Below are 20,248 nucleotides of genomic sequence, written 5' to 3'. Positions count from 1 at the left end.
TCTTAGTTCCTCGCCTAGGTATCAAACTCAACCAGGGATCAAAACTGAGCCCCCTGCATTTGAAATGCGGAATCTTAACCGCTGGACCACCAGGGAAGTCAACAATGATTAACTTTCCTTTGATGTTAATCCGGACACCCTTTTGAACTGAAGATTCCCATCTCTGTACCTTTCTACCTAGATAGCCACACAGCTCAGTTAACAGGTCAAGTAATCTTCAAGGCACCCAAACTCATTTCTCCTTCTGATTTTCTATCTTGGTAAAATGATGACCCGTTCTGCTGTTATCAAACCTACCTCTCAAATTGGTCCCTAAGTTCTCTCTATTCTACCTCCTAAATATTTCTCAAATCCTCCTCTCCCTCCTCAGTACCTCCATTATCATGTTCTTAGTTCAGGGCTTCATTTTTTCCTCATGGACTATTACAACAGCTTTCTAACAGGTCTCGTTACCTGCATTTGCCACATTTACGGCCAGTATCTTTCTACAGCCCACATCGGATCCTGTCACTTTCCTTCTTTAGATAGGTTTCAGCAGCTCTCTCTCTCTCTTTTGGCCACACTGCACGCATGTAGGATCTTGGTCCCCTAACCATGCCCCCTGCAGTGGAAGTGCAGTCTTAACCACTGGACCACTGGGCAAGTCCTTTTAGCAGCTCTCCATTGTTGACAGAACAACGTCCACACCCCTGGCTTTTGAGGCTCTCACCAGCTGCCTGTCATCCTCCTACCACCAACTACTCATCGTTTCTCAAATGCACCATCCTCTTTCAGGCCCTGGAATCTTTACATATACTGTATTGTCTGCCAGGAGTAATTTTTACATTTCTGCTCATTTGACCAACTATTACTCTTTTAAGATTCATCTCCTTGTGAAAGCTTCACTGAATTACTGGGCAAATTCCCATCCCTGGCTCACTAAGTTATGACTTCTCCATTTTGGGCTCCCACAATCCTCCTCCTTGAACTTTTGGGCTCATATCAAAGTTTTTTCACTCCCCAAATGCACACTTTCTATCTCTGAGCCTCTGTCTTTGTAGGCCCTTTTCCACGTAACCTGTTTGCATCAGTAAATTCCTTCATGCTTTTTGGCTCCTGATGAGAAGCTGTTCCTTGACCAGATTAGTTGTTCCTACTTACCCTCCTGTAGATCCTGGCAACTCCCAGTTCAAAGCACTTTTATGTTTTATTTTCATTGCTTAATTATCTGACCTTCTTACTTGACTGACAGATGTGTGAGGACAGGGACCACTATCATCTCTCTAGTTTATCACTCTTATCTCTGAGCCCAGCACAGTGCTGAGCATAGGTGCTTAATAAGATTTTACCAAGTGAATGTGTCTGTGTGTCTCATTCATTTGTGCCTGACATTAGCTGTGAAATCTTTGGTGAATGAAATTATGATATTACAATGCGGTATCTATCGCACTGTGCCCTCAAAGAACCTATATGCCACAGGTCTCATTTAGTGCATTATTCCTTGAATTCCATCTCTTAAAACACACTCCAGCAAGAATCCGCACTGGCTTGGCTTTATTCAGCGTCGTCATTTCCTTTAGTTCTTTGGGCGGAAAAATACCAATATCTTAAATGTGCACAAGAATCATCCTGGGACCAAAAGGCTGGATCTTGAATTTTCTTGATTCCTAAAGCTCTTGAAGCTGTGGCACTGAACCTAACCACTTACCGCTTGAGAGGCCATCATTTCATTTATACTCTGTTCATACTGCTCTGCCAAAATGGCAAGTTTTCTTGTCTGCTCATCTTTCAGTGTCTTTAAGATTGTTTTGTGCTCATTCTTTGGAGTAACTTCCAACTGGTGATTCTTGAGTGCTTTATACTGTTTGGTCTGTACTTTGCAAGTGTCCTGAAACTGTTTTTTAATTTGCATTTCCATGGCCTGTATAGAAAAAGTGACAAAAGGAAAATAAAGACACATCAGTAAACACAGAAAGTCTTCCATTCTCATCATACAGTATAGGTTCTGGGACCAACTGTCTTTTGGTGCAGTGACCGATACTACTAGTCAATGATAATGAAAATAATACATAAGTCACAGACAGGAGTTAACTCTACCAATACTTATGGTTTTATTGTCTGAATAGAAGTTGTTTTGAATTTACAAATAGATTTAAAAAAACAAATTTTTACAAAATCACAACTTGAAGAAGATTGTGGAATATTGTGAAGCTTAATTTGTTAAAAGCTTGTTCATTATTTCAGTGGTTTCCTAATTAAAAATTTCAGTGTCTTCTATTGTTTGTTGCCTCACCTCTTTTTAATTGTTTCCCCCCATTTCCAAGTAAGAAAGGGGACAGCAACATATAAGTCATCTCTCACTGCTCTGTGTCTCCTTGACAAATCAATAAAGGACAACACTGGATTACACTTCACACCACAACCCATTCCCACTACTTGCATATAGCAATATCAAATATGCATTTTGGCAAAGATAAGCTGGGGTTTTTAATTGTAAGTCCAAAACGCATTCCATCACATTGCTTGATAGTCACATGTACACTTCATGAACATGTGGAGGGATTTGGAAGACAAGGATCACTAATTAGACAAGTTGGCATCTAGCTAGAGAGCAGCATGGCCAGTGTGGTTGAGGTTGACCTTGTATCTTTGAAAATACTGACAATGACTTCCTTGACATATAGCAATGGCTTAGTCCACATAGCTTGTTAATGAGCAGTCGGCTAAAATTCTCTGGAGGTAGTGAGGGCTAAAGGAGCTCTCTATTTCTAATGTAGGTAAAATAAATGCTTGGTATGCCACTGCTGATTCCCATGCCCGGGACAGATGTCACTAATAAATTATACTCTTTGTTACTAAGTGTGGATATGGCCTTAGAGTCTTTCTCAATAGAGTAGCACTCAAGGTAACTAACACCAATAATATGACTGGCATGACTGATAAAATTTATCTGCTACATTTTGTCAGGTAACTTTCTCATTTCCTGGGATAAGAACCATGGACTGCTTTTATTTTATGTGTTATAATTTTAAAGAGAGAATGTCATGAAGGGGGTCAAAGAGGTTGTATATAATGGATACAAAGAAAAAATGGAGGTATCACATGGCCCAGAAACATCCCTTTAGGAGTTTGTTATACCCAGACTCTTGTGCTTCTGATTCAGTAGCCGAGGGGCCCTGAAAAGTGCAATTTTATGGAGTTGCCCAGGTGACTCTGACAGTCATCCATGTGTAGGAACCACTGATATAGCCTAGCTGTGTTTTGGAACACAAACCAGGGAATTTCTTCTCACCTTTAAGTTTTTTGGCTGTTGCCGAAGTTCCATGACATGCTTTCTGTGCAGTTCCCTTTCTCGCCTCTTATTGTACTCCAGCTGGTTTTCCAGTTCAGTCTGGTGCTGTAGCCGGATCAGATCCATGCGGAGTTTCTGTAACGTGTGCAGCTGCCTGTACTCGAGCTCTCGGGTGGACTCGTCGTGCCGGATCAGCATGGCATGCTCCATCTCCTTCTGTGTCCTCTTTTTATTTAGTTCCTGCATTTAGCAACAAAAAGTACATGGAGAGAGATGAATGGAGATGAACTGGAGGAAAGTCACCACTCAGTAAGGGATGGCAAGGAGTAGCACTATTAACTGTCTCTTAATTGCCCATTAGTGTTTGGGAGCATGACTTAATAAGACTAGATGAACAATCTCTGGAGACTGAGATTCTGTATGTGGTTCCACCATTTACAACTTGGGCATCTTCAGAGCCACCACAACTACTCTACCTGTAAAATGGGATTACTCTTACCTCACAGAGCTGCGGAGAGCCTTAATTAGGTGATGTGTTATGCATGGGTCTAAATAAATGTTTATTTAGTTAGGCTGGCTGGCTGCCTGCCCATTAAAATCACGTGAGGAAGCTTTTAAACCAAAAGATGCCTGAGTCTCATAACCTGAGATTCTGAAAACCGAGTGGAGTGTGACCCTGACATCAATAGTTTTAAGAGTTCTCTGCTACTGTTTAGTTGCTAAGCTGTGTCCAACACTTTGTGACCCCACGGGACTATAGCCTGCCAGGCTCCTCTGTCCATAAAATTTCACAGGCAAGAATACTGGAGTGGGTTGCTATTTCCTTCTTCAGGGGATCTTCCTTACCCAGGGACTGAACCCATGTCGGCTTGGCAGGTGGATTCTTTACCACTGAGTCAACAGGGAAGCCCCTAAGAGTTCTCTGCTGCTGCTGCTGCTGCTAAGTCGCTTCAGTCATTTCCGACTCTGTGCGACCCCATAGATGGCAGCCCACCAGGCTCCCCCATCCCTGAGATTCTCCAGGCAAGAATACTGGAGTGGGTTGCCATTTCCTCCTCCAATGCATGAAAGTGAAAAGTGACAGGTAGATTTAATATGCAGTCAGAGTTGAGAATCACTCTATTAAACTGATCATGTCTGCAATGTTCCTAGTTTTGGGGGAAATACTCTGCTTTTGCATGTATCAAAAGTAGGCCAATTATTATCTATTTTTCAAAATCTCAGAGGTCAGCGCTCACTGGGAAAAAGGAGATGAGATCTCTCCCCATTCATCTTTTCCATTACAGTCTGTTTGGTCATTTCTAGAGCTAATCATTCTGCTCCTCCCAGTTTTACTCATGTCTTTCTCTTTTGTTGAAGGGAGAAAGAAAGAAAACTAGAATTTAAAAAAAAAAAGGGGGAGGAGGAAGTTGGGTGAAACTTTTTTATTCACCAATTCAAGAATATTTCCTGAATGGCAGTGTATCAAAGCTGTGAACCATGTTCTCTGGGTACATAAAAATATTTACTAAGCCATGACTTGGTGGCCAACTTGCTAACACCCTGACAGGGAAATGTAATAGACACTTATGAAAGTATATGCTCAGCTCACAGCACACTGAATCAGTCTATTTTCTCTCCTGGGAATTTGGATTCAGGGACAGTTAATCTCTGTGTGTGTGGTTAGAACTGAGGGGCATATTAAGAACTACATATGTGGAAGCCACCTGCTGCTATAAGGGCTAAGGATTAGATAAAGCTGAGCTTCAGAGCAAGAAGAATGATAAAGAGAGAAGAAAGAAGGGCAGGAAATATACTGCTACCCAAGTTCCTAACTGGTTCTAAGCTCTCCTTATAGGTCCAGCTATGTTATTGCTACTGGGCTTTATGAAACATTCCTATCTTTCTGTAGAAAATACCTTGGTTTTGGTTTTAGCAAGCTCAAATAAATTTTAGTAAGATGCAGACAAAAGAAGCTTGATTAATACAGGGACATAAATTTTATGTTTATTATTTTTTTTTTTCAAAAGTGCAAGGTTGGAAGTGGTAAGAGATACAAAAGAGATGAAAATTATTTGCTAGAAGATTTCCAAAAAGAATGTTATCACTACTAGTTAAGAAGAGCAAGGAAAGGAGAAAGCCCTTGAGCTGAACTTTGTATCAGAACAATACGGTGCCTCTCTTTTCCAATGGCATCCACTATGGAGAAAATGCAAGATCATTTTCATAGAGATATCATTAATATCTGTGCCCTGGCATGGTTGAGAAATATCTTGTATGTTTGGGCCTTCCATCCACTTGAAGAGAAGTCCTTTAAACAGCACAGTATCTGTTACTGGAGCAAAGTTGCTAGTCATTCATTTACTTATTCAACAGATATTTGTTGAGCATTTCCTATATGTTGGGCACTGTTTTAGGCACGAAGAAGGGTCCAGTGAACAAGTACATCCCCTCATGGGCTTATTTTCTAGTGGGGAAATACCTGGAGTATAAATGCCATTTACATTTGTTACAAACAATAAAAGATCATCTCCAGAGTATCTCCCCACATCCTCTCCCACGTTTTTCTTTTCCTTTATTTTCCTTCCTTACCTGGACCATCAAATGTCTTTTAAAAATCACTAACTGGCCCCTGCTGCTGCTGCTAAGTCATGTCCTTCGTGTCCGACTCTGTGCGACCCCACAGACGGCAGCCCACCAGGCTCCCGTCCCTGGGGTTCTCCAGGCAAGAACACTGGAGTGGGTTGCCATTTCCCTCTCCAGTGCATAAGAGTGAAAAGTGAAAGTGAATTCGCTCAGTCGTGTCCGACTCTTCGCGACCCCCTGGACTGTAGCCTACCAGGCTCCTCCGTCCATGGGATTTTCTAGGCAACTGGCCCCTAGGTGGCACCAAAGGATGGTGAGGGCCTCTCAGAGACTAAAGCCAAGGAAAGTTTTTTGGATGGCTCAAGATTCTGTTCCTAGAACATTATCATCTTCAGTCTTTGAGTACCAGGAGCCCCAGTATTGGGCATTTATACATTTCACACATTTTCCTAAATGGAGAAGTTCAAACTGAGTCTGAGCTGTCCAGAGCTCAGAAATTCACAGGGGGAAAAAAGATACAAAGCAAACAGCACTTTCAGAAGAAAACAATTGCTTCTCTGTTTAACGGAATGCTTAAGGATGTTGTCCTTGGAATACCTGCATCAGAATCACCTGTACTTGATAACATGCCACCCAGGTAATTCTGATATATACTAAAGTTTGAGTATCAGTGGAAAAATAATTCAGGGTGTGAGTCAGTTTTAGCTTTTCCGTTGACTCATTATGTATGGCATTTGGTAAGACTTCAAATCTACATTTTGGTTTCCTCAAGTGTAAAGTAAGGATAATAGTACCCATCGTGAACTACCTACCAGTCTTGTGAAGTTGAAAGAAAAGACCATAAGAAGATGCTTCAGAATATATATAAACATGCCATTACTATTTTTCTACATTCAGAAGTGAATATCTGGCATACAATAACAAATCTAGATACTATAAACTATTTAAAAGGTGAGAGAAAAATAATACTGAAATGTTTTTTCTATTACAATTGTAATAGAAATTACCTTTAATTAATTACCTTTAATTCATATGTCTGAGTTGCAGAGATGTTAAGCTGCCTATAACATTTTACACTATGGGAAAAAAACCATTATTCAGCTTATTATGAGCCCATTGCTGTACCTACATAATAATGTGTAGTGTGCTCTCAATTATTAAAAGTGATTTTATATATCTTCCTCAATCCTAGCTGCAATCCTTATGCAGTGGTAAGACTGTTAGGATTTAACCATTTTTATATGATAGTAAGGCATTTGGGAATGGAAGGGCTAACATAAGGTTACATAATTTCTATAAAGTAGAATTGAAGCTAAAACTCAGGTTTTTAGCTTTTCAACATTTTCCACTAAAAATGTCCCAAAGAATGGCTTATGTTTTTCTGTTTTATGCTGTTTCAGTCTGGAATACAATATTCTGAAGAGTCCCTCTGCTCTAGCTAGACATGATGCAATGGTTGCTTAGTCTGTACAAATGATATAATATATATAGTAGGGCCATATTCTAGCTTATATAAATTCAGTAAAATTAGTTGAGCAAAAATACAAAAACAAATTTCCTGGTAAAGGTGATTCTGTGCACTCCATGTATATATGCCTTGGAGGGAGTATAAGATAAGAAGGCAGCTCCCTTTACCACAGCCCACATCACATACATTGAGCATCACACCAGGCTGGATGTGAGCTTAGGGGTGAAACATACATACAACATATGGCCATGACAGTACACCATGGCCACAAAACACATTTCTGTACACATTATTTGAACCTACTTCCTCTGAGATGTGGATCTAGGGTGTATCCCCCAAACAAACCTTCCCCAATCATGATTCAAGCATTCTATTTAAGTTTCAATGGACGTACTATTGACTTCTTGAAAAGCATCTGATCTGACTCAAAAATTTTTGTGTTCATGCCCACTGACACTGAGTAAGAATGAGAATTCAAAATATAGGTGGGGATGTTATTAGCCTATGACATTTAATATTTTCTTAGCTTCAGTTCTTAGCTGCATAACTGGTTAGGAAACAATGAGCACTGATGTGTAGTGACGATAAAAGAGGCTCAACTCAGCCTAAGGTGATCTTTTTAAATGTTTTCATTGACAAAAAGGAATGCTGGGGACTCCCCTGGAGGTCCAGTGGTTAAGACTCCACACTTTCACTGCAGGGCGCATGGGTTTGATCTCTAATTGGGGAACTAAGATCTTGCATGCTGTGTGGCAAGGCTAAAAAAAATTTAAAGTCTACCAGAAAAAAAAAAAGTGGGGGGTGGGGAGGATTACTAATTCTCAGTTTTGGCAAAGGTAGAGGAAAACAAGTAGTTTTTCTTGGTGGGAGTTATAAATCCTTAGAGGGCACCTAAAAATTCTCCTCCTGAGAATATTATATCCTACAAAATACTTACTTACACGTAAAAAGTGATATTGCACAACTCCAACAAAATACCCAGAGAAGTGCTTCATTAAATAAATTATTCTATAGCCATACCAAAAAATACTATTGATGATTAAAAAGAATGAAGCAGAGTTATACGTTTTAGATAGTAAATGAAAAATAATACAAACGGAAAGAGAGTTATGAAACAGTAAACTGGATATTTTTGTAGGTTCAGTATCCATTTTCCCTTCTTTTTGTTAACAGGCTCCTCTTTTTGCTTCAGAAACTACTCCACCCTATGTGGAAATCAGAGAGACTACTGAGTAAGTGAATAAGCACATTACCCAATCAAGGGCTATCTCTCCTAGGAATTTGAGTCTTAAGCAAAAATGATACAAAGATGAAACATGGTTGGAAGAGGTACATCCAAATGGCAGTGTCTTGAGGAATGTCAATTAGCTCTTGCCCTCTAGGTCACGAAGTTGCTTTCCCAGCTTGATTCTTCATCTTTTCCAGCTTGGTCTTCAGCTCTGTCATCTACCCCATATCCTTCCAATTAATTCCTTTCCATGCTAAGTCAGTCAGTTTGTTTCTATTGCTTGCAAATCAAATAAACCCACTGGTACTAACATAATCTTATTTTTGTAAGATTAAAGTTATGTATAATATATAAGTTGTATATATATATATATACACACATGCATATCTGAAAAAACTCTGGTAATATATCTGCCAAATTAATGGTGAGTGTCTCAGGGTAGAAAATGGGTGGGATGGGCTTATCAAGCACTTTCACAACTCAGTGTTTTTCTGCATTTGTCATTTTTCAATGTTCTTTTATAAATAGAAGACAAAAAACTGAACATTTTCACTAAGGTGGCTCCAGGATAAGACTAAACAAAGGAAAACCTAGACTTTTCAGAAATAAACCCTTGTAGAGTTATTCTTCACACAGTTGGTTAGAACCTGATACTAATGAATACAGTTTCTATCATTTGGAGGAATAATTGTCTTCTATAGTTTTTATTGGCACTAACTGCCCCTTAATCTCAGACTTCTTCCAAGTACGTGACACTAGAACAAAAATAATAACTGCCAGATGGAAAGAATCCCAAATACCTTGTTTCTAACTGGCTATTGGACTTTTTGATTTGAATTTTTTAGCCTTCTAACAAACTCAACACATGTAATATTGAATTAACCAGTTTCTTACCAATATCTCTAAGCTTCTCTGTTTCTGCCCAAATCTACATTTCCCCAGCTCTTAAATCCTAGAAATAACTTCGACTCTACCCTCATCTCTTTCTCATATCCTTTGTATGCCAAGTCCAGCTTATTTTATACTTCAAAATGTTTCAAACCCATCTCTCTTTTGCCAGCTAACACCCTATCTGTGTCTATAACCTATTCCTACTACCGGATCTCTTTGCTTCCAGTTTCTTGCCTCTAAATTCAATGTTTCTCAACCTTCCCCTTCCCTCCCCTCCCCATTATTTCCATCAGGGGCCTTTATAGCCTCCACCCTTCCCTGATCATCCTCACCATTGAAATGCTAATAACAAACATGTACTGCATATCTTTTTATGTACTGTAGCCCTTCAGAGGGCCACAAGTCACTATAATATCCCCTCCTCCACAAGAACTCCCTTTTTACTCCCCAGGGGGTTATACTGCTCCCACTGACCATGCATGCTCTAATCAATCTGTGCATCACCACCAAACTGGGCTAATCTCTGTAAAGTAGAATGTTAGCCATATCACTCACTGCCTGGCTCAAAAATGTTCAGTTTCTCCCTCTTCCAATAAGATGAGATAACATATATAAACAGCCTGAGCCTGGCCCATGATTATGTGTTCAATAAATTTTAGTTTGCTCTTTTTCTTCCCATTTGCATACTGCTCTCCAAAAAGCTTACACCAATTCACATTCTCATTAAATGTGCCGAAGGGCTTGTTTCCCTCCTGCAGCCTAACACTGGGTTTTTAATCTGACTTTGATAATTTTACCAATGTGCTAGCTCACTTGAAGGCTTCTCATATTACTCCAGGTCACAGTGATTTCCTACTGAACTTTGTCTCTGCAACCAATTCATTCTGTATTCCTCGTCTCAGTGAATAACATCATATTCGTCCAATTTCCCAAATTAGAAACTCTGCATTCATTTTTTGACTCTTCTTATTTCTGAAATTCTCACAGCATTTGGTTTGAATTACTGTTATTTCTGCTTTAGAAATGTCACTCAGATCTAATCTATATCCCCACTGCTTCTTCCAGGTAGAACTAGAGAAAAGGCATTCTTACTGACCTCACTGTATTTTGCCTTGTACCACTCTAGGCTATCTTCAACGCTGAGGCATTCATTCTTCAAAACAAAGAAAAACTCTCATTGTCATTTCTCTGCTTAAAATTCTCTCATTTTGACTTACTTCACTCAATATTGTAGAGCAATTATCCTTCAATTAAAAAAAAAAACACCACACCTCTCATACCCATGCAACTGACTTCAGGCTGAAATCTAAAAGCCTTGCCTTAAGAATCAAGGCCCTCCATTCTGCTTCCAACTGTTCCTGCTCTAATACTCCACTCCACACACACAGAACACACAACTCCTCTTCAATCACAGACTCTTCCAAGCCCTTTCATGACTATATGCCTGTCAGAATTTATTTATGTCTACTATGGTAGACAACATATTACACTGTGATTAGTGTGTTACATGTCTGTTTCTCGTGTCTTCAGAGAAAGCTGAAGGTAGGGAGGATAGCATTTCAATAGCCCTGGCATCTCCAGCACAGTAAGTAAGAAGGCACTCTGTAAGTGTTGGATGACTGAATGAATTACCTTAACTGTAGAGCACCATTCTGTTCTTTTAAGTGCTTCACAGAGAGTCACAAAAACTCAAGTCTTTGACAAACAGGCTAAAAGCAAAAATTCTCTATTCTACTTCTTTTGATTCTCCACTGCATGAATTTGGCTTATAATAGGTGTTCAAGAAAATTCTATTTGGAAAAAGTTGATTCCTTGTTCTGTAAATGGGCTTTCTCTGATCAATGTAAACTCACTCCCTTTCACTTTTGTCTATCTGCTTTGTGTCAGGCATCACACTGAAGTCTGTATAGGTTAAGGATATAGGTATGGTCAAAACAGACACAGTCATGGTCCTCACAAAGCTTACTGTCTTCATAAGTTAATGACGATAGTTATGGACAAAATACATACCTCCCGAATATTCTGCTGCTCCACTTCATGCCGCTTGATCATTATTTTCCGCTTGAAGAAACGACAGTTTTTGTCATAGTACAGTCTCTGCTGAGTGAGAAGGTGGGCTTCCTCTTCAGCCTGTGTGTGCTGCAAGTTCTCTTTATGCTTAGATATCCGCTCCTGCTTTTCCTTCTTGGGTGTGCTATGGTCCTCATTCATCTCCTTCACAAAACCAAAAACCAAAAAAAAAGAAAGCCAAGCTCATCAGGCAAAAGGAACTATAATAGCTTATTGCAATGTAGATTACATTATTTTTGAAAGCAATTGAGAATGTAAGGTCAGAAAGGCTTGGTGTTGCAAAAAACACTCCCCTGCCATATGTCCCTCTCCCTTTTTTTTTTAAATCTGCTGAGACGGAGACATGTTAGCTTTCATGTCTCTGTCTTCTCACGCTCAGAAATCATGGGTTCACTCATTTAACCAATATATGCTTGCTGAGTTCTTATCATGCAACAGGTGCTGTGCAAGGCAAAGGAGACAACAGTGAGCAAACAAACATAGTATCTGCCATCATGGGGCTTTACAGTCTAGAATCAAAAATAAATCAAAGAACCACAGAAATTAAGTGAAGATTACTGTGATAATAACTACTGTGTAGTTGAAGTACTTGGTTTGAAGAGTGTTTAATAAAATATATTTGACCTTGGTAACAACTAAGCTGAAATTTCAAAAATCTGTAGGAGTTAACCAGCGAGAAAGGACAGGGAAGAATACTCTGGGCAGAGGAAACAGCATGTGCAAAACTGCTAGGGAAGGTTAATTGAAACATGGTACAGTTAAGGAACTGAGAGAAGGTCAGGGCAGGTGATACAGTGTGACATGAGATGAAGCTGGACTGGTAGGCAGGACCACTGGAAGTCTTACAGGCCAAGTTAAGGATACTGAGCCTTAGCACAGGAGAAATGGATTTTATATATACGTGGCGGTGTCATAATGAGATGCATTTCAAAAAAGATGACTCTGACTGCCATGTGGAAAACAGAATGAAGGAGGCAAGAGAATGTCCATGGAGACAGCTAGGAAGCTATCACAAAGTCCAGATGAGATATAATTATAGCTTGGACAAAAGAGGTGGTGACAAGATGGAGAGAAGTACATAGATGTCACAGACGGGAGGTAATGCTGCAAATGTCACTAGTTTGAATTTTAGGAAAAAGCATTCTTCATTTGGTATTAGACCACCTGATCTGCCTCTTGAGAAATTTGTATGCAGGTCAGGAAGCAACAATTAGAACTGGACATGGAACAACAGACTGGTTCCAAATGGGAAAAGGAGTTCGTCAAGGCTGTATATTGTCACCTTATTTATTTAACTTATATGCAGAGTACATCATGAGAAACACTGGGCTGGAAGAAACACAAGCTGGAATCAAGATTGCTGGGAGAAATATCAATAACCTCAGATATGCAGATGACACCACCCTTATGGCAGAAAGTGAAGAGGAACTAAAAAGCCTCTTGATGAAGGTGAAAGTGGAGAGTGAAAAAGTTGGCTTAAAGCTCAACATTCAGAAAACGAAGATCATGGCATCCGGTCCCATCACTTCATGGGAAATAGATGGGGAAACAGTGGAAACAGTGTCAGACTTTATTTTTCTGGGCTCCAAAATCACTACAGATGGTGACTGCAGCCATGAAATTATAAGATGCTTACTCCTTGGAAGGAAAGTTAAGACCAACCTAGATAGTATACTCAAAAGCCAGAGACATTACTTTGCCAACAAAGGTCCGTCTAGTCAAGGCTATGGTTTTTCCAGTGGTCATGTATGGATGTGACAGTTGGACTGTGAAGAAGGCTGAGCACCGAAGAATTGATGCTTTTGAACTGTGGTGCTGGAGAAGACTCTTGAGAGTCCCTTGGACTGCAAGGAGATCCAACCAGTCCATTCTGAAGGAGATCAGCCCTGGGATTTCTTTGGAAGGAATGATGCTAAAGCTGAAACTCCAGTCCTTTGGCCACCTCATGCGAACAGTTGACTCACTGGAAAAGACTCTGATGCTGGGAGGGATTGGGGGCAAGAGGAGAAGGGGACGACAGAGGATGAAATGGCTGGATGGCATCACTGACTCGATGGACGTGAGTCTGAGTGAACTCCGGGAGTTGGTGATGGACAGGGAGGCCTGGCGTGCTGCGATTCATGGGGTCACAAAGAGTCGGACACGACTGAGTGACTGATCTGATCTGATATTTCCCAAAGAACAAAATACATAATTCTTTTAGATCATATGGGTGAAGGGAAGAAAGCAGTAAATCAGAGCAGTTAAGAAGATGTTAGTCTATGGGGAAAGTAAGAAGATCACTTTTAGAGAAAGTATTGGGCATCCTTTGTTCATACTGTTCATAAAGGTCCACCTACAAGCTGGACCTTTAATATCTGGTTCAGTTGAAATCTTTTATTTATACCTATTTTACTTATGTTTTGTAATGTGGATGTCACACACTGTTTAGATTGTTTTTGCACTTAGCTAAGAAGTATTTGTAAATCAACTTTCAATTTTCCTGTTCCAGTGAAATCTCAAGTGAAATATTAGAATCAACAAGAACAAGAGCTATTTCCATTATGGAGTAAGCTGGGATCTAGATGCTGTGACTTCACTACTAGGTTTGGCATTAACCACTATATTGGACATCCAAACTGAAATATGATCATAAAAATTCATTTCAAAATCAAGAATAAATTATTTCTGGATCATCCATCATTCTGGATTACCCAGATCCCAGTTATCTATCAATAGTAGGGATAATGGAGATTGTTCTGTCATCTCAAGGATTATACCTTTTATTTTATTTTTTTTAGGATGATACCTTTTATATCAATATTTAAGCATACATGACATTTTCTTTTTCTAAAGATTTTTTTTTTTTTTTGATGTGGACCATTTTTAGAGTCTTTATTGAATCTGTTACAATATTGCTTCTTTTTTTTTTTTTTAAATGTTTTGGTTTTTTGACACAGAGGTATGTGGGATCTTAGCTTCCCTACCAGGGATAGAACCCCCTACACTAAAAGGCAAAGTCTTAGCCACTGGACCACCAGGGAAGTCAACAGTCTGAACTAAGCTTTACTTCATAAGGAGTAATACTAGCTTTGCATAGAGCAAGTATTATAGAGGCTGTCTTAAATTGAGTGTACGTTTGTTTTTCTTCATGAGAATGTGAAAGACTTGTATGCTTAGGCCCGTGGTCTTTAGCACTCATAAATCTGAGTATGGCAAACCCAAAATAGCTCTATGCCTGAGGACTGAGTGGGGACTCTCGAACGCTGTTCTGTGGGAGCATCTTCTAAAGATGGAGTTCATACAAAGCTCCAAATACCTTAGTGGTACAAATGCTCAAAATGGTGGCTGCAGCCATAAATACGGCTTCCAGAGCATGAGAAAACACATGGAGCTGTAAGTAAAAATCTATCTGCAGTTGAGAAAATTCCAAAATTTGTTACTGAAAAATCATTTATCTCTGTGATCTAGTAACATCTATTAGGATATAATAATCCAGATCAAGAAATAAGTAAGAGAAAACGGAGAGCATGTAAACCTTCTTGGTCGGGCTATTTCTCTCCATAGCCTGGTTTTCCAGACCTTATAGTGTCAGACAGAGATGATTCTCATTCTGGCAGTGCAGGTTAGATAGAAATTTCTGTCAGTTCCAACAACTACCAGTGACCCATCTGGGCAGAGCAAACCCCAAGGCACTTGCTTTTAGTTACTGATTTAAAAATAACTGTTTAAAAAAAAAAGAAAACTGAAAAGGAACCTAGCTAACTCTCATACTGTTAACTTGGAATATGTGCCCAAGTGACTGATTTCATGTACTAAATCAAGTCCCATCTGACTTCTGTTAAGCCTTAATACACTAGTAGTCCACAAGTGAGAAACCCTAAGTCTTATGAGAAGGAATGTCTATGGAACTGCAGGCAATTCAGCTCTAAGTCCTGGTAAAAGAAGAAGTGAAGTCACTCGAGCTTCCAGTTCAAACTGCAGTTCCTCAGAGGAACTAAGTCCACTAGAGGTCTTCAACCTAACACTAAAGAATCAATCACTCACTGATCAAATATTTCACATGTACCAGGCACAGGGAAGTAATGACACAAAGAAAAAAGACATATGGTGTTTGTTCTTACTGCTTACTGGCTAGTAGGGTAAAATAGCTCAAATAATCATTTATCTATATATAGATACATATAAAATAGAAAATTAGTGTTATAATACCAGAGGTACCTATCTTGGTCAAGGCAGTCAAGGGAAGGTTTTCCTGGGGAAGTGAAATTTAAGTTATGGTACTAATAACAATCCTTAGTCTTACAAGGAGGTTGGAAAGGGATTGGGAGTAGGGATGGGGATGCAGAGAGCACCTTGGTGGAAGAACGAGTGTGAGCAAAGACTGTGGAGATGGGCAGAGCTAGATACATTTGAGGACCCAAAGGTGACAACTGTGGCAGGAGTAGTGCTGAGTTGGGATGGGTAAGAGGTGAAGGGAAAGTTGGTGTGAGGTAAGAAGGGAGGCTGGTAGCTGACCACATAGGGACTTCTAGTATTTTGATCAATGAGCAAATACAAATGAAAGAGCAATGAGAAGTCAATAAATATTATACTCATGAAGTGATATGATGGTTTGAAAACTTATGGTTTGAAAAGACCACCGGCTGACATGTGAAGAATAAACCAGAAATAGGCAAGAATGGTTTAGAGGGTTCCTGAAGTGTTCCTGGACAAGCACCATGAGCATCATGTGGGAATTTGTTAGGAATGAACATCTCAAACTTCACCCCAGATTCACTGAATCAGAACATCTAGTAGTGGGTTAGCAATCCATTTTAATAATCACTTCAGGTGATGATATTAGAAAGTTTGAGCATTAATGGGTTACGATATTGTTCACAATGTAAGATGAATTGATTTTAAGTTCTAGCCATTCTAATGGCAACTTGATGACTGCAAAATAATGGTATGCTTACCTCTTTTATTTTTTCCTTACAAATCTTATACTGCTTCTTCTGACTTTCTAAGAAAGTTGTCAAGTCTTTCTTTTGCTGGGCCAAGATCTGTTGCTGGAACTTCTTCTCATCTGCTGCAGCTACCTTTGCCTGATAAAATAACAAATATAATATAGGATGAATTGTTCTTAACACAGAATTCAGCTGTCTATTCTCCAATGCATTCAAAGAGTCCAAAAGTACCGAACAGCATAATTTTTTTGAACACATAATTCATAAAACACAGAAAAGGAAATACCTGTTTTGATTCTCTTGTATCTTAAACAAACAAAAAAATTTTTAAAACTTATACCATCAAAAAATATATTCCCAATTATGGGAGAAACATGAAGGTAAACTGTAAATGTGTTTTATTGGACACATACATAAAATAAATGGGATGAAAGGTGGACCAAGGATTATAATAAAAACTCTTCATTATATTGTTGGTGGCCGAAGGGCTAAATTATAAAATAGATAAATAACCACGACTGGCCAGTTTCTTTTTTTCCCCCCAAGAATTTAACTCTCTAATTGGTTACTTCAACCATCAGATATCTGAATGAGGTCATCTTTAGTATAACAGGCAAAAATTAATGACTTTTTGTTTTCTGAAGGATCTGCTATAATCCACAATAGTTGGGTATCAGGACATTTTGAGGACTCCTAGATGGATAGAAAATAGACTAGTCTTTGGCCATATAAGCCTGAATGCATCCAATCTCATCTGATCTCAGAAGCTAAACAGGGTCGGGCCTGGTTAGTACTTGGAAGGGAAAAAAATAGACCAAATAAAAGATAACCCAACTAATACTGGCTCCTGAAAGTGACCAAATCTAAGCTTAAGGGAACCATAGGTGAAGCACACGTGTAAGATGATATACTTAGAGAATAGAGGGGGGAAGTATGCTTCTTGGTTCTTTCTATGAATCTTTTCACTTTTATCTTCTATTATTAACAGTTTTTCCATTATGAACAATTTTTTTCCACATATTTACCAAATCTAATTCCCAAGAAAGACTGACTGGTTTATTTAATCAATATCACCCTTGTTTGGGCAGAGGTTTTCATGACACACTGCCTCTAGATTGGTGGCTGTTTGGGGGAATGATCCTACAATTCTGATGTTTCCTCCCATGTAGAGAGAGAGAGAGAGCTAGTGAGCCTGATTTCTGAAGCACCCCTACACCCTGTCCCCAGTCACTCCATCCCCAGGGAGCACAAATTCACTGCTGCTTTCCCACACTATGTAACTATATAAGTCTTATCAGGGTGGGAAAGGCAACTGGTTTAGTACTGCCAGTGCCTGGGTGGGTGAGTCTGTTTAATTTTGTTTGGGATTGTTAGGCCCATTTCCCTTCAGATATAAATCACTTCTCTAACATTTATTGGTAATAAAGCGATATTTTGACTATCTGCATTACCCTCTTGTCTTAAAAAAATTTTTTTTTTAATTTATTAGGCTGTGCAAGGTCTTAGTTGTGGCATGCGGGACTTTTAGTTACAGCACGTGGGATCTAGTTCCCTGACCAGGGATTGAACCTGGGTCCGTTGTATTGGGAGCATGGAGTCTTAGTCACTGGACCACCAAGGTAGTCCCCCATCTTGTCTGTTTTTAAAATTAGTTTAGAACCTGGATGGGGAAGAAAGATGTTCCTAGAAGACCCAACAGTAGCCAGATCAACTATTTGCTGCCATTGGTAAGGTGCCCATTCGTAGGCCAGTCACCACTAAAAGGGACTATTTGTAGAGCAGTTTTCTTTTGAAGAGGCCTGTATGAGGCAGGCACACAATAACAGACCTGAAAGGTGCAAGTTTCCATAGGATAGAAGCATCTTGTTTCTCTTCATTTGTATCATACCTCCATCAGGGAACTGATGCTCAGAATACAATTGAATAGACAAGGATGCAATATATACTTTCATTTACTATTTGAACTTATAATGACAAATTTAAGTAGCCTCATAAAACCTGGACCCCTCCTTCCCCAAAGCAACCCTGTTCCTCCATCACTAAAAAGCACAACACACCTGCTTCCTGCTCACAGGATGTGGCTGACTGGGACAGGCTTGGCTTGGCTGTGGTATGAGGGCATGAGTGTGTATACTGACCTCCTTTTCTATGATAGCCACTTGCTTCTTGGCCAGCTTCTCCAGCTCGATGGACGAGTTGTTGGCATGCGTCTCCACCTCTTTCTGTAGCTTGAGGCGGTGCTCGTCCATCTCAGCCTTCAACTTGTTCTCCAGGGCGATCAGCTGCTTCTGGTGCTGGCGCCGCATCCGCTTATAACCTGACATCTGTTCCCGCAACTCGTTCTCCTGCTCATGCTCATGGATCTGTCGTGTAACCTGATTTGGGTTGGGGAACAGAACTCAGGTTACCAGATTCATGGAAGAGGAACGTTCAGGCAAAGCAGAAGAACTCTCTGGTAGAATTTTATTTATCATCATCAGCATCAGTTCAGTTACTATTTCCTGAACACTCATATATTCCAGGCACTGTGTTGGGTCATCTCTAATCCTACAAACAATCTCATTCACTTGTTCATGCTATTCACTCATGAAGTATTCTTACCATCACCATTTTATAGATGAAGAAATTGAGACTTAAGGAAATTAATGTATCCATTCAGCCAAAAATATTCTCATATTTTTGATATATCACAATATATATCCACATGGCCATATAGCTAATAAAGATTAGAGTTGGGATGCAGACCCATTTCTATCTGATTTCAGAAACAGCACATGCTATTTCCACTACACCAGGATCTTTCAACCTCAGCACTACTGACAATGAGCCAGATAATTCTTGGTTTTGAGAGGCTATCTTGTGTGTTATAGGATGTTTAGCAACATCCCTGGCTGACCCAACAGATGCCAGTAGCACGTCCCAAGTCAAGATGATATTAAAAATGTCTGTAGACATTCCCAAATGTCCCCTGGTGGGCATCTCTCTCTGGTTGGGAGGCACTGCACTACAGCATACTGCTTATTTGTTTCTTTTTAAAGATCACATCTCTAACAGTCATAGGAATCTTGAATATCCTTTTAACATAGTTTGAATGAGATTTATTTCTGATTCTTAGTATGAACTGAGTGAGAGTGAGAACAAGCTCTTTCCTTTTAAATCATCTATCTCCTTCCTCCCCTTCCCCACAAAAGAGATATTAACAATTACAAACACTCACTTGCTCTCTGAGGAGAAAAGATTCCTGTAATTTTGGGATGGTTACTTTTCTTATTAATTTTTCCTTAACCCATTCTCAAGTGACTATCCAACAAACTGAAGATTCCAAGTGTAAATTTCAGCATCTCTTGTTTCTATTAAACCTTTTCTGATTTTCCAGTCCTTTCTTCAATTTACAACCCCTCATTATTGTCTTGTTAAGAGTCTCTGGTCACTTCCTTCTAATCTTCCCTAGTTTAGTACAAAGTCTTAATTACATAATTATAACTTTAATTTTGTTTTACACTATACAATTCAGTCATTCCAATCTACTACTATAAGACACTTCTCCCCAGCCTAACCCTCAGGCAAGTTTTACTGGAAATTTTCATGCTGCTCTTAATTCTCTCTACTGTTTTCATTTAATGGGTCAAAGTACATTTTGTACAAAGGACAGTCTGTTTCTTTGCTCTTTTTAGAAGGTGTCCCTGCATTCTTGACTGAGTCCTTACTATCAAGAGAGTGCTGTTCTGTAACTGGATAGCATTATCAAAGTACACCATTAAACAGAAGGCGAACTCTGAAATCTTTCCAGTTGAATCTGACACTAGGTTTCTCATATTCATGTTTCT

At 39.4% G+C, this 20,248-nt stretch overlaps 1 protein-coding gene across 21 annotated transcripts in view; it reads right to left on the bottom strand.

The window, feature by feature from the left end:
* Positions 1-20,248, bottom strand: part of TAOK3 (TAO kinase 3) — a 191,671-nt gene that overhangs the window by 8,487 nt on the left and 162,936 nt on the right. For all 21 annotated transcript variants that reach the window (XM_055550048.1, XM_055550049.1, XM_055550055.1 and 18 more), the window contains 5 exons: positions 18,560-18,796; positions 16,431-16,559; positions 11,434-11,637; positions 3,272-3,511; positions 1,688-1,900 (listed from right to left, as the gene is read on the bottom strand). In XM_055550048.1, the coding sequence (XP_055406023.1) occupies positions 1,688-1,900; positions 3,272-3,511; positions 11,434-11,637; positions 16,431-16,559; positions 18,560-18,796 (1,023 nt within the window). The remainder of the gene's footprint in view (positions 1-1,687; positions 1,901-3,271; positions 3,512-11,433; positions 11,638-16,430; positions 16,560-18,559; positions 18,797-20,248) is intronic.

Source organism: Bubalus kerabau, chromosome 16 (assembly GCF_029407905.1).
Source record: "Bubalus kerabau isolate K-KA32 ecotype Philippines breed swamp buffalo chromosome 16, PCC_UOA_SB_1v2, whole genome shotgun sequence".
NCBI classification, from domain to species: domain Eukaryota; kingdom Metazoa; phylum Chordata; class Mammalia; order Artiodactyla; family Bovidae; genus Bubalus; species Bubalus kerabau.
The sequence above is the reverse complement of the archived record's forward strand: the minus strand, read 5'-3'. Positions and strand labels throughout refer to the sequence as shown.